This window comes from Gekko japonicus, unplaced genomic scaffold, assembly GCF_001447785.1.
Source record: "Gekko japonicus isolate JY-2015 unplaced genomic scaffold, Gekko_japonicus_V1.1 scaffold1112, whole genome shotgun sequence".
Taxonomy (NCBI): domain Eukaryota; kingdom Metazoa; phylum Chordata; class Lepidosauria; order Squamata; family Gekkonidae; genus Gekko; species Gekko japonicus.
The window spans coordinates 534289-549155 of NW_015168080.1; the positions used below are offsets into that span (position 1 = coordinate 534289).

Here is a 14867-nt window from a genome sequence, read left to right on the forward strand (position 1 = left end):
CTCTTCAGAACTATGACTTGCCCAAGGTCATCCAGCCAGGTACAAGTGGAGGAGTGGGGGAATCAAACCCGGTTCTCCCAGATTAGAGTCCTCACACTTAACCACTACACCAAACTGGTGTATGCTAATATTTATTTATTTGTTTATTTATTTATTTATTTCTTTTTGGGATTTCTATCCCACCCTACCCAGTGGCTCAGGGCGGCTAACAACAATATAAAACCTAAAAACAATAAAACAATAATATAAACAATTAAAATTCGGTGCTACAAATCTACATACATTCTGCATAATACACAGCATTCCCTATTGTCTTTGGCACTGCACTCTAGCTTGGCGTGGTCTGTTGTCAATGGCATCAGTTCTCGGGTCTTCTTTAGGTGCCTCTAACTGAAATCCTTTTAATGGCAATAGCTGAGATTAGGCCCGTAGCTACGGTGGGGCATTTCAGGGCTCCGCCCCCTCAAATGTGAGGCACGCCCCACAACAGCTGCTGCCCCTCTCTCAAACTGGTCAGGAGAACAATTGCTTCCTGACCCCATTGTGGCGATCAGCACTTCCCTGGGTGTGTAAGAAAGGGCCACCGAGCCATATCCCTCCCACCACTAAAACAGCTTTAAAACAGAACAGCAAGACTGCCCGTATAGGTCAACCTATGCCCATTCTCTGAGCAGAGGCAAGTCAACACTAAGAAGAGAATGGTTCCTTGGACTCTGTCCTAAGTACTTGGTACAAGTAATATTAACACGGTGCATGGAAGGTTAATTGACTGTAATGTTTTCTATGTGAGGCCAACTGAATACATGTGTTATTGTGAACCTCCCCATTGAAACCTAATGTTAAGCTTCATCCTGGGCTAGGATCCAAAGACATCCTATCAGAAGACTAGCCCAGGAAACTGCGTCCAATCACTTCACTGCTAGCTCCCTGAGCGGGAACGTTCGTGATTGGTCCTTATCATTTCAACGTTATTGGTTGGTTTCTGTACAGTGGGTGTGGCTACATTAGCTGGGAATGTTTAAAAGCAGGACAGCTGCAATGTTAAAGCTGTTCTGGCTATCAGATGTTGATCCGTGTTAGAGTTGTGTGCGTTCTGTAGAATAGAGTTGTGTTCTTGCTGAATCACTCTCTGACTGCTTTTGTTAAGTGAGCGACTTAACATTGACTATGAGCCAGTTTGGATGACTACACAAAGTAGAAAGCACACAAAGTTCTGGTCACTGCACCTCAAAAAAGATATTCTAGCACTGGGAAAAGTGCAGAAAAGGGAACTAAAGTGATTACAGGGATGGAACATCTTCTCTATGAAGCAAGGTTAAAGAGGTTAGGGCTCTTTAGCTTGGAGAAATGATGACTGAGGGGTGACATGACGGAGGGTTACAAAATTATGCATGGGATAGAGAAGGGTGAGAAAGAAGTCCTTTTCTCCCTTTCTCACAATACAAGAACTCGTGGGCACTCCATGCAATTAATGAGCAGTAGGTTTAGAACAGATATAAGGAAGTACTTCTTCACCCAAAGAGTAATTCACTGCCCCAGGAAGTGGTGCAGCTACAAGCATAGACAGTTTCAAGAGGAGACTGGATAAATATACAGAGCAGAGGTCCATCAGTGGATATTAGCCACAAGGTATAGATGGAACACCATGGCTGATTTCGCACTAGAGCTGCCTCGATGTTGCGCCGCCCTTTGCCCCGATACTATTGGTCAATTTCACACCCGAAGCTGTGGGGCTGCATTTTGACGCGCGGCTTCGCCCGATTTCCCCCGCAGTTTCGTGATCCTGTTTTTTGAGGATCACGAAACTGCGGAGGAAATCGGGCGAAGCCACGGGTCAAATGCAGCCCCGCGGCTTCGGGTGTGAAATTGACCAATACTATCGGGGCAAACGGCGGCGCAACATCGAGGCAGCTCTAGTGCGAAATCAGCCTATGTTTGGGGCAGTGATGTTCTGTATTCTTGGTGAGAGGGCTTCTGCAATTGTGGCCCTGCTGGTGGACCTCCTGATGGCACCTGGGTTTTGGCCACTGTGTAGCACAAAGTGTTGGACTGGATTGGCCATTGTCCTGATCCAACATGGCTTCTTTTATGTTCTTATGTTCACATGCCCCACCTCCAATGCCAATGTATGTTCATCATCAGATTAAACATGTAAGTCTTGTATATGTTCATGAATTTTGGTGCCCACAGACCCAAGTGGTTCAGTCTGTTCTTGGATCTGTGGTGAGACACTGGTCTCTCTGTTCAGGCTAATGCATTTGCTTTTTATGCGTGTATATGTTGTTCAAATATTACTCCTGAGTGAGTATGGAAGAGCATGTGTGTCTGGTGGGGAGGTTGAGAAAGTGTCGTCTCAGCCCCTTCACTGCAGGTAGGCAGAAGACAGTGGAGGCAGTGAAATTTTTCTGAGCCACTCACTTAACAAAGATAATCAGTTCGGGGACAGATCTAACCACTATACTTATCCAAGTCAGAAGCCTCCTTCCTGCCGTAGGTCGTGATCAGACGGACAGTTCAATCCGCTGTTGCTCTGCCTCTAATAGTTCCAGGTTATGTAGTTACAGAGAATCCTGACCAGACTCACCCCTTTTAGCACTCTTCAAAGTGATTTTAACTTGCTGTGGAGTGATCAGATAGCACCAAGCACGGAGTCAGCCCATCGGCCATTTTTAAAGAAGTTTGTTCTAGGAGCATGCCCACAAGGAGGGACGAGCCTTCTGGGATATGTAGTTCATGGGGCTGTCAGCCATTACTTTAAAAAGTTTTCCCTCTGAGCATGCACACAAGCGCTTGCTGAGAATGCTGGGATATGGCGTTCACTGCCATCCTCCCGCTAATATTTTCAATTCGACCCTTCCCCAAATGAAATTAAAAAGCTGCAGAACAGGGGTGTCTTTCTTTGAGAGTTTTTCAAAAGAAAACAAGGTTTTGAGTAGCCCCGGGGGGGAGAGGTGCATATATACAGTCATGCGATCCTCACTAACAAGGGGGGTGGGGAATGGTAGCTGCAAAACACGAGATCAGTGAGACCTGCCTGGTGGCTTGGGTGCACAACAGAGGGACCAGACAACAGGAAATCCATTTTGGAAGCGGCTCAGACCAACAGGACCAGACTTTCTCAGGTATCAAAGAAACATGGGACAAGGGGAGGGGGGAATGGAACTCAGACGACTGGGGCATGACAGATGTTGCTGTCTGATCGTGCACTTTAAATCCATAAGGGTACAGCAAGGGCAATGGATCGAATTGCCCATGTGAACGTGACCTTATGGAGGTTTCCTCCAGCGGAAGTTCTTTCCTCCAGAGGCAGACCCATTTCAGTTGGAGGAAGGGCTCCTCAGGCTGGAGGAAAGGTTCCAAGTTGGCTGAGAAGAGTGGCTGGAACTACCCCTCAATACTTAAAAAATATCTTTTAAAAAACAAATTAAAATACTGTAGCTCAAGTATTAGCACCAGAGGAAGGGAGATATCAACTCGAAGGCCTATCATTAACACTCCGAATAACAAGTGGAAAATTCGACTGAGGAGTATTTACAGTACCGTCCTGGTGAATCTCCATTCTCATCAAATGAGATCGGGTCCCCGGAAACCCCAGTGAAGTTGGCCTTCATAAGAGAATCCAGGAGTTTCCGTCCATCGATGGGCTTCATGGCATCACAAAGACCTGCGTAGCCCGGGCACAAGACCGTCTGCATGTTATGGAGTCCATATGCCATGGAGTAGATCGCATTGATCACAAAGCCCATCTTAGAATCTTGCACATGTTGTGTTCTCAAGGTCAGATTACCTGTTGAGAAACATGGCACGTTGTAATTAGTAACGTTTTCGGTCACAAATGAACTTGGGCATGTATCCATAGTATATTTAGGTAACACTGCAGGTCCTCTTGGATTCCGGATGCAAACATGAACTCTGGAATCGGGTTGTCAACAAGAGGCATCCCATCTTTTCAGAAGTCATCCCACCAATTTTGTTGCTACCTGGCTATAAACCAAGTTGCTGGCACCTCAACAAAGATGTCGGTTTCAAAAGAACAGTTGGAAGAAAATGTTCCCTGGCATATTAGCCCGAAAGAACCACGAAATTTCCCTGCAACCAAAAATATTGCCATGACGACCATATATTGTGAGATTGCCCAAGGAGCATGCCAACCACAAAGCGTGTGTGGGGGGGTGTATGTTGGAAGCTGCATTGTGCTACGGTGTGAAGCACAAATAGTTTCTGTTCAAATCCGCAGGAGCTCTCAGTACGCAAGGACCTTCTAGGACAATGGCCTTTATAAGTCATTCAAAATGGAACTCACCCACACCTTCTGCTGGAAGTTAATGAGTAGTGTTCTCTTGGAAAGGAAGGTGTTTGAAGGGGGAGGGCATGACTCTACCCAAAGGAGCTATTCATACACGCCAGTTATTCTGGAGGGGGATGTGTTGTTTTATGTAACCCTGCGGCAGTCTGCATAGCATTCCTTACTGCACCCGTTTTGCAAAAAACATTCTCTTTCCAAGACCACATTCCACGTTGATTCATCAGCCTGAACATCTGCCCCAGAAATCCTATGTGTTTCTGAGAATTCAGGGGCATTTTTAAAGGGACAGACTTTCTATGAAGGATTTTAGCTGGGTTTCCAGGGTCTGAGTGAGGTAGGGCTACCGAGCGTCACCGTGGGTCCCTGGACAAAGATTTTGCCTGGGCCTCTCATATGACTCTGATCCAAACCAAATATCATAAGAAAACAAATCACTTGGCTTGCTGTGGACAGAATAGAGTGGACAGATGTGGTCAGAATGGAGCAGGTGCAGTGGAGATCAACAAGGATGATCAGGGGCCTGGAGACCAAGCCCTACGAGGAAAGGCTAAGGGACTTGGGAATGTTCAGTGTGGAGAAAAAGAGGTTGAGGGGGGACAGGATTTGTTAGCCGAACTGCTTTATCTACAGCAGTTGGCAAATTTTAATCTGGGTGCTTGCCAGCTATACCAAGGTCCAGTTCCCACCAAGGGTTGTCAGTAAAAGGAGTTGAGGCTGTTGTTACTAAGATAACTGTCTTTTACTTATGAAAATATAAATCACATACAAACAATACTGATGCACGCACACATTCAATCAAGTTCCTCAGAAATACAGAGTTAAAAATAGTCACCTTTGCATTAACAGGTATGGTGATGGGGAAGATACTTATCTGTCCTGAAGCTTGTCCGTTCCAATGAAGAATGGAGGGTCAGAAAATTAGAATACTAGGGGAGTTCAATACACAGCTAGAACCAGCCAGCTTGTGTGGGTCTCTTAACTGCAGATTAAGAGATCAAGTGGATTCAAGGGTTTGGGTATAGGAAGCTGGACAAAAGAGGAGTTTAAAGCAGACAGGGGGTGTTGGGGGGAAGGCGGCTAGCAAGGGCCAGGCGACTGGTCCTTACCTTTTATAGGTGGATCATTGGGTGGGTGGCATCTGTGCCAGTGTCAGGATCCACAGCAAGACAATGAAGTACACGCTTCTAGGAAGGTTTTACTTTTATTGAAAAGCTATAGATGCAGTAACATGAACACTGTTAGGAATGGCGGGTTACCTATGCGCATAATAGGATATAGGGCATTCGTATGCACCCCCCACACACACGTAGTACCCAATTAGATGGGCTCCCGCACGTGGGCATTTGGCAGATTACAAACGGCTGCAAAAGCTGGGAATGAAAGAAGCTTCCCACGAAACCTAGACACACCAACTCCTCCAGTGGCCTTGAGAGATATGCGTTACAGCTAAGATGCAATTAAGTGCATGAAAAGGAATGCACAACAATTAGAAACCTACACCACACCCATGGCAGCATAGCTGACATACTGCCCCCTCAAAAATCAGTCCCCCCCCCAAATCCAGAAATATCCCGGTCATTCCGGGAGATCTCCCGGTCTACCCAGGAACTCCCGGTGGAACCTGCAGATCAATTGAGGGGCCCGAATATCCCCTACTTCCACCCATTCGAGGTGCTGGGGTCCGAAGTCTTTCCATTCCACCAAATACAACAGTTTTCCACGTCTGTGCTTAGAATCCACCTACCTGTTAGTCCGTCCCAAAACTAATCCCATTGGTTGCGTGTAGTGAGGGGTGGCAACCTAGAGGGTTGGGCAATATTGTAACTTAAGATCTAACTCCAAGTAAGGCATCTGGGCAAGTGTAAAACTTGGCGTCAAGGAACCTCTTTGATGTACAGATGAAGCTCGGCTATTCCCTGGTCACCAAAGGTGCATCTGGCAGGAAATGCTAATTCAGATGTAAAGCAGAGATGTGGAATACGTGTCTTTCAACAGTTCATCAATGGGGGCTGCTTCCATTCAAGTTGTTGTTTGCTGACCATAATGGAGATGTGTGCTTCCTTCATCAGGCTGGTAGCTGTGTATCTGAAACCTTATTAACATGTAAGGCTATTCAGGCACCTTCTACGTGCAATATCACAACAGGTGATTTGTACAGCTTACTTTGAGTCTGTGTGTGTGTGAGAGCACAGTCCATTGTGTGTGTAGCAGCAAATATAAACCCATAAAGCAAATTTCAGTCTCAGTCCTTAACAGATTGCTCTCTTGAAGTATAGGAAGGGCTGTCACTTAGAGGAGGGCAAGGAGCTGTTGCTGTTGGCAGCAGAGAATCATGGGTTTAAATTAAGGGCGGGAAGGTATCAGCTGGATTTTAGGAAAAACTTTTGGACAGTCAGAGTTGTGCAACAGTGGAGCCAGCTGCCTCGGGAGGTGGTGAGCTCCCCCTCCCTGGCAGTTTTTAAGCAGCGGCTGGACAAACCCTTGTCAGGGATGCTCTATGTTGATCCTGCATTGACCAGAAGGTTGGACTAAATGGCCTGCTTGGCCCCTTCCAGCTCTGTGATTCTATGAGTCTACCATGATTCTACAGTAGAAAATAATCAGCCTGTCTGTCCATCTGTTATTTATTTATTTATTTTACACATCACCTGCCTTTCTCTCCAATGGGCACCCAAAGCAGCTGACGTCATTCTCTCCTCCATTTTATCCTCACAGCAACCCTGTGAGGTAGGTTAGGCTGAGAGTGTGTGACTGGCCCAAGGTCACCCAGCAAGCGTCCATTATAGAGTGGGGATGTGAACCTAGGTTTCCCAGACCCTGCTCTGACACTTTAGCCACTCCACCACGCTGGCAGGCATAACTCATCAGAGAATAAAACTAGGAGACTCAAAATTGACCACCAGCATCAGGATGATTGTGGGAGTTTGGGGGCCAAAACGGAAAGGCCTGGGAAAATCATAACCCAGATGAGACAAACCACCACCACCCTGTGCTATTTGCAATGGAAGCTGAGGGTCTCTGCTTGGGGAGGCAGGCATAACTCAGAAAATAATGCTACACATTTGAAAACTGGCCACCAACCCCAGGATGGCGATGGAAGTTGCTGGGCCAAAAATGAAGGGAACTGGAACACCCTAAACCAGGTTATCGTCACGACAGACAACATGCAATAAGAGAGCTTTTAAGCAAACTGTGTCTCTAAGACTCAGATCCCCAATCCACCATGGAAAGTTGTTGGGTGACACATGCTGCCAGACCTACCTCAAAGGGTTGTTGTAAGGATAAAATGGAGGACAGGAGAACAATGCAGCTCTGGATCTCCACTGGGGAGAAAGATTGGGTAAGGTATTTGTTATGAATCTGATGTTTAATTATATTTAAAATATTATATCATTTGTCATACAGCAAAGTATCTTTTACAAAGGGCTATTAGATGTTCTACCATCACAGTAATAATGATAACAACCCAGTGCCTGAACTGAGAGTTCTAACTTCTGTTCTACATGTTCAACTATTAAAACAGATTAATGTTCCATTACCATGCATGTAAAGGGGGGAAATAACATCCTTTTACTATTTTGTTAGATCATGGGGAAATAGAGCCAATTTGGTGTAGTGGTTAGGAGCGCAGACTCTAATTTGGGAGAACCAGGTTTGATTCCCCACTCCTTCACATACAGCTGCTGGTGTGGCCTTGGGTTAGTCACAAGTTCTTTCAGAGCTCTTCTCTCTAGGACAGTTCTCAGGAGAGCTCTCTTATCCCCACCTACCTCACAGGGTGTCTGTTGTGGGGAGGGGAAGGGAAAGGAGATGGTAAGCCGCTCTGAGACTCCTTTGGGTAGTAAATCCAATCCCTTCTTCTTCTTCTTCTTCTTCTAACCCCCCCCTTCTCTTTATAATATTAACAAAGGTTTGCTACCGTACGAATCCAAGCAGAATAGGGATGAGAAGGACTTGAGACCAAGAACTGAAAATAAATGGGGTGGGGGGACATGGAAAAAATTAGGTGGAGGGAGAAACTGAACAAGAAAAGTGTGGAAAAGAGGGAGAGAAATGAAGGAACAGAGAGGGAGAGGTTGTCTTATCTTGCTGCAACACCCTAACCGACGCTTTGCAAGATCTGTCTGTGCCGGGTACAAGAAAAGGAAGAGAGAAAGGCTAGGCCATTGGAGAAAAGGACCTGCAGGCTGGCAGTTACTGTAGCAGCTATCAGCATGCTCTCTCGTCTTGCAAGAGTGTAGGCTTCGCGTGATCTATTAGGCAATTTTGCTTCGGACTTGGAGGAAGGCTAGAGTACCTTTTACTGTGCTTCAGCTTCCGTGCACCCCTAGTGGAGGCAGCCAGCACTACATCTTAAAAATAAATGTGCCAGCAAGTACCGTCAGTACCAGTGAGTACCATCAAAGTAAGCATCCCAGTTTCTGGGCAGACGTCAGAGTGCCGGTTAGCCAGAAAGCGCTAAATGCCTTGGGACCAGGGTCCTCTACCTGCATTGCGCAGCCTGATAGTTCAGACCCCCTCCTGAAGTCCTGCTCTCTGTGTGTCCCTCGCCCTCATCTTCAGGGGTGAGCAGGGTTCCCCCCCCCCCCTCCGGAATGCACTGGAACGGAATTCTGGAACCTCTTCAATGAAATGACTTTTTTAAATGTTTAAAAGTCCATGAGTTTTCAGTATACAAACTGAAAGCTTCATTTCCCTCTTGAGAGTTCTGGCACCTCTTTTTCACACACACACACACACACACACACACACACACACACACACACACACACAGCTCAGAGTGCAAGGCAGCTGGCAAACATTGGCAGGCTCTTTTCAGTGGTTCTTTCTGATTCTTCTACGAGTTTAACCATTGTGGCTTCAAAACCAGACATTCTGGGAACTGGAGATTAGCGTGAGCGTGGCTAAAAGTTCTCTGTTAGAGATCTCTGGTACCTCTCCCGTTATGAAACTACCACGACCAGAGTTCCCCCAAGGAGAAGAAATTATGGTGAAGCTATGTTTGCAGCACAGATTTTCTCTGAAAAAGACAGAGAGAGGAGGAAGGATATATATCAAAATAAATTAAAACCAGGTTCCATAGATTGGAGGTCAGGGTCAAAGGTAGAGGGCGTGATGAGATCGTTGCCTTAATACTGTAGGTTTGCCAACTCTGGGTTGGGAAATTCCTGGAGATTTGGGGGCAGAGTCTGGGGAAGGGAGTGAGCCCAGCAGGGGTAGGACCTAGAGGTGCCAGCCTCCAGATGGGACCTGAGGATCCCCTGGAAATGAGAACTCATCTCCAAACTACAGAGGTCAGTTCCCCTGGAGAAAATGGTTGCTTTGGAGGGTGGACTCTATGGCACTGTGCCCCCACTGAGGTGTCCCTGTCCTTCCTAGGTTCCACCCCCAAATCTCCAGGAGTTATCCAATCTGGATATGGCAACCTTCCTCCCTCCCATTCCCACTGGTAGTGAGGAGGGACCTGGCAACCCTAATACGATGCCCCAGAGTCCATCCTCCAAAGCAGGCATCGTCTCCAGGGGAGCTGATCCCTAAATTCTGGAGATCAGCTGTAATATCAGAAGACCTTCATGTTGGGATATACAGTCTACAGTGCAGCCTTCTGAAGAAGATCTGAAGATCACCCTGAAAGGGGACAGCTGACGGACGGCTCGTTAGCATAGCTTGATTAGGGACTGCTCACAATTCCAAGTTATGCCCTCGCTGTCTCCTGATTGGCTCTTCTGGAGACTTCCTGCCCCTGCAGACCTTTCTTCTTGTTGTCATTCCTCCTTCAACAGTTAAATTAAGACAGTTAAGGTTCTCTCTCTTCTATATTCTATAACAGTTCATTCTTCTTTAATAAACCTACTTATTTTTCTCTAAACAGTCAGTGCTCCACTTCCTTTGCATATTTAAACTCTGCCAACACTTCAGGGCCCACCTAGAGGTTGGCTACCCTCTTACCTCCTCCCCCCCACTCTTTTTTATTTCTTCTTCAGGATGTGAAAAGTACGCAGACGGACGAGTGATTTCCGCTTAACGTACTTTATTTAGAGCAGAACAAGACAACCTTAGCTGGCTCGCAGGCTGGCTTATATCCCCCGTGAAACCACCACCCAGAACCCCCCCTTCCCAATAGGTTATTTACAGTGGCCGAGAGTTCCACAGGCTGTCGGCCGGGAGCCTAGCCCTCAGATAGGCACGGGCTAGGATCCGCATAGTCCATTGTTCCTCTGAGCGAAGCTCGACATTTGCACTTGACCGCGTGGAGCCGAAGCTGACCACGCGGTCGGAACTGGATACATTACAGGATGGATGTACACCTAGTGGCTGCTCCCTTACTGGCCATTTAAGCCATTTAAAAAGAAGGTGCAAATATAGTTGAAATGGAGGGGGGATTTTTGTTGTTGTTGTCGGAAATATTTGAGCCTTGGCTTTGACAAAGAGTAACTGATTATTGTTTTTTTCTCCAATAGAAAGCAGACAAGTGGCCATTTTGTCAAATGAACCTTACCCATTGGGATAGGAGAATGCGTTCAGCTGTGCGTGCAGTCACACAGACTGATTTCCCACAAGCTGCTGTTCCGCGCTCACTCTTCCCTTTGCCCCGATCGTACGTGTCAATTTCACACGTCTGTGCTGCACGGCCATATTTTGCCCCGCAGCTTCGCCCAATTCCCCCCCACGTCTACTCAATCCTGTTTTTTGAGGATTGAGTAGACGTGGGGGAAATTGGGCAAAACTGCGGGGCAAAATGTGGCAGAATGCGGCCACGCAGCACGTAGTGTGAAATTGACACGCACGATCGGGGCAAAGTGAAGAGCGAGCGCAGAGCAACGGCTTGTGGGAAATCGGTTACAATCAGAAGCCCCTGGTTTAAAAAGGGAAAGGGGGGAAAGGGAAGTTCTTAGTTATAAAGCCCTGATTTTCTAGACTCAGTGCTTAAACAAAATGACTGCAGCCACAAAAACTGAATAATCCCCTTTCAATCCACTTTCAGTGCACTTTCCAACTGTTGTGGCCCAATCTGCATCTAGCATTTGCTCCGTTGTTGTACCAAACCCAGACTGGAACAGAAAAAGATGTGGCTCAAAGCCACATTCAAATACCCCAGGTTAATGCCATACTGACTGCAGAGTCACCCCTGAATGGCCATAAAACGACCATAAATCTATGCAGACAGCCACCATAAAACCAGAGATCAAACGAAGTGAAAGCAGCATGCAGTCTGGACGCTGCGATAAAATTTGACAATCAATCAAAGTGGAAGTGGCATGCAATGTAGATGGGAATTTCTGTTCCAGTGTGGGTTTGGTAAGACAGCAGAGGGAATGCTAGATGCAGATTTGGCCACAGTGTGCGAACTGGCAAAATCCAGTTGCAAAGTGGATTGAAAGTGGATTGAAAGTGGATTATTTAGTGTGTGTGACCACAGCCTGTGATATTATGCACACGATTTTGGCTGTGATCCAGAGAACATGTGCAAGCAGATGTACCCATGTGGATAAGCAGCTTTCTTTACGCGAGTATCTTGAACAAGGAAAATTGTGCTGCGCTCTGGAAATTTGTTCTGCGCGCACAAGAGCATCTTGGGCATAATGCCCTGCATTTGCACATGAATCACAGGCAGCATCCCCCCTCCCATCTGCTTGCAAATCTCTGGGTTGCAACCACTGATTCATACAGAGGCCTGATAAAGAACAAATGAATTAAGGTATGTTTAATAAACTCATCTAGGTCAATTCATACTTGCCTTTTGTACAAGAGGCTGTTAAGATTTCAAGGTAACGTCCTCTCCCCACTCTATTGTTCCCTGCTCTTTAGAAGTAAATTCAGGCAACTGCAGTGTGATAATTGGTCCTCTGGAAAGGGCTGGAAGGTTGTTAGAGAAACTGGGACTCATCTGGGAGGCAGTGTGTGCACAAGAAATCCAATTCACACAATATGGCCTTTGTGTGTATCAGATCTGCACTCTTGATGCGTATATTTGGCAAGTTCTCAATTTGCATGAGCATGTCATCTGTAGAAGGCCCCAGCCTATGTAAGTTTTGGGCTTCACTTCACTTCATTAGGGGCTGCTAATAGCATCGTTAAGAGGAATTCTCTTAATTCCCCTTTACCCGATTTCTCCCTGAAATCCAACAACCCATTTTCTTTCCTCTTTTTAGGAGTTTGAAGTCTGATAGGGATGCCAGTCTTCAGGTGGGGCCTGGGGATGCCATGTAATTAACTTTTCCCCTGGAAAAAAATGGCTGCTCTGGAGGGTGGACTCTGTGGCATTATATCCCTATGGCGTTGTATCCCACTGAGGTCCCTGTCCTCCTCAAGCTCCATCCCCAAACCTCCAGGAGTCTCATCACCTGGATTTGGCCAGTCTCACCTTTCCATCCCCCTGGTGGCTGGGGGGACCCGGCAAACCTACTTATGTTTTGGCTAGGCTTAACAGGGCCTCCGAATCCTCATTGTCCCTTCCTGTTTCCACTCAGCTCGTTAAGGCATAGAGTTCTGGCTGGATACTAGAGTGTCCCCAGTGTGACAATAGGGTTGCCATTCCCCCGACAGGGGTGGGGATTTACCCGCTTTCAAGGCCCCAATCCACTGGCCCAGATTCGGATGGTGGGGGGAACCCCGACCCCAAAGTGCCCCATCCGCACCAATGTGCCCGGTGCAACGACGTCATCCAGAGGTGACATCATTGCGCAGGACACATTGTGGGGGGACACTCTATTGTTCGAGAAAAAACATAACTCTATGGTTACCATAGAGTTTTCCCTCAAACGATAGAGCGTTCCACTCACAATGTGCCCTGCATGATGACATCAGTTCCGGGTGATGTCATTGCAGTGTGCGCGCAAAGCACACGTGCCAAAGAGATCCCGGAGACAGAGAGGGACCCCCCCCTGGCGGCAGCCAGGTAAGACCTAGCAACTCTATGTCACAATTACATCATTTCCTGTCATCCCCTGGAAGTAATGTCATCGCCCACCAGCATCATCACTAAGTCACTGGCAAGGCCCTACCAGCATGGGAGAGTATCGCGCTGGTTGCCAGCATCAAGCTTGGCAACCCTAATTTTGGTCAAAGGAGAAGCCTGAAGAGAGAAGGTGCAAGAAGAGAGGTGCCGCGAAATGTCATTGTTTCATTCTGCAGATCCTCAGAGGCAGGCCATGTCTTCCCAAATCATCCCTACCCTCCTGCCAGGGCACACCTCTGTGGCGTGTAACCCCAAAAAATCTGTAAGGGCTGAAGTTACAAAAAAGGTGCATACGTGGGCTAATGTGAAACAAAAAAACTAAAAGAGAAATCAAACACTACAAAGAGAAATCAAAGAGAAATCTGCCTTTTGAAAAAGAAAAAGAGAATAAGAGGCATCAATGGCTGTATCTAAACCAAGTGAATTTGGGGGGGGGGAAGGGGGGGGGAAGAAACCCAACTCCTTATAACAACACAAGCTGATAACTCATGCCAATAACTTTCATGTTGGTGGTGTTTTTATTCAGATGTAGGGAGACTTTGTGGGCAGAGGAGCTACTTGAGCGCATCAGAGCTTCAGAGTGTGTCAGTTGCCTGGGGCGAAAGGGTGTGGCTAAGCGGTGAGCCGGAACAATTTCTTTTTATTGATGGCATCCCATCTGGGGAGAGGCCGCCACTCAAAACCCAGTTTCGCAAGGCAGCTTTAAAAAATAAATGAGCGCAATCTGTGATTTCCCTCCCCACCATATCAACATCCCCTCTGCCGCTCTCAATTTGCTTCTTATATATCCTCCTTGATCTACTCCTATTATGCTCTGAGTTTATTTAATGCTGGATGGGCTCTAATAAACCTTAAGCCATCCGATCGTTTATCTTACAGCTCCCTGTTATGACTTCCTTCCTTCCTTCCTGGCTATGGTTTTGCTCAGCACTTTAAGCAGGCTTCCAAAAACCGAATGTGTCAAATGTTTGGCTCCTCTCCTCTTCCAATGACTTAAATTCTCTTTAAGCAGCTCAGCACCCTGAAGCCGTTTCTAGCGGGACCAGTTCATCCATTAGGTGCACCTAGGTGACCCAGAGCTGGAGAGCACCCAAAGGACCCAGTGCCTAATCGATAGGCTGGGTCTCCAGCCACACTGGGATTTAGGGCTGCCAGCTCCTGGTTGGAAAATCCCTGGAGCCAGAGTAGGGACCTCAGTAGGGTATAATGCCGCATAGAGTCCACCCTCCGAAGGAGCCATTTTCTCCAGGGCAACAGATTTCTGTAGTCTGGAGAGCAGTTGTAATTCCAGATCTTCAGGTATCACCTGGAAGTTGGCAGCCCTGATGGGATTGACTGTGGCAGGCTACTACCGCTGCACCCAGGAAAGGGAAGACTGGGAGGCAAAATGGCTGTGGAAAAGCCCCCCCCAGCTTGCCCCGACTATGTCCCAGAAGAAGAAGAAGAAGAAGAAGAAGAAGAAGAAGAAGAAGAAGAAGAAGAAGAAGAAGAAGAAGAAGAAGAAGAAGAGAAGAGATTGGATTTATACCCCGCCCTTCACTTGGAGTCTCAGAGCGGCTTACAAACTCCTTTCCCTTCCCCTCCCCACAACAGACACCCTGT

The 14867-nt window shown here is 47.0% G+C and overlaps 1 protein-coding gene across 1 annotated transcript in view; it reads right to left on the bottom strand.

Annotated features, from left to right (window-relative positions):
* The window catches only part of GRM5 (glutamate receptor, metabotropic 5), a gene marked incomplete at its 5' end in the record, with an annotated part of 96278 nt that overhangs the window by 65213 nt on the left and 16198 nt on the right, over positions 1-14867 (bottom strand). Inside the window, one exon of the mRNA XM_015414683.1 lies at positions 3541-3787. Within this exon, the coding sequence (XP_015270169.1) occupies positions 3541-3787 (247 nt within the window). The remainder of the gene's footprint in view (positions 1-3540; positions 3788-14867) is intronic.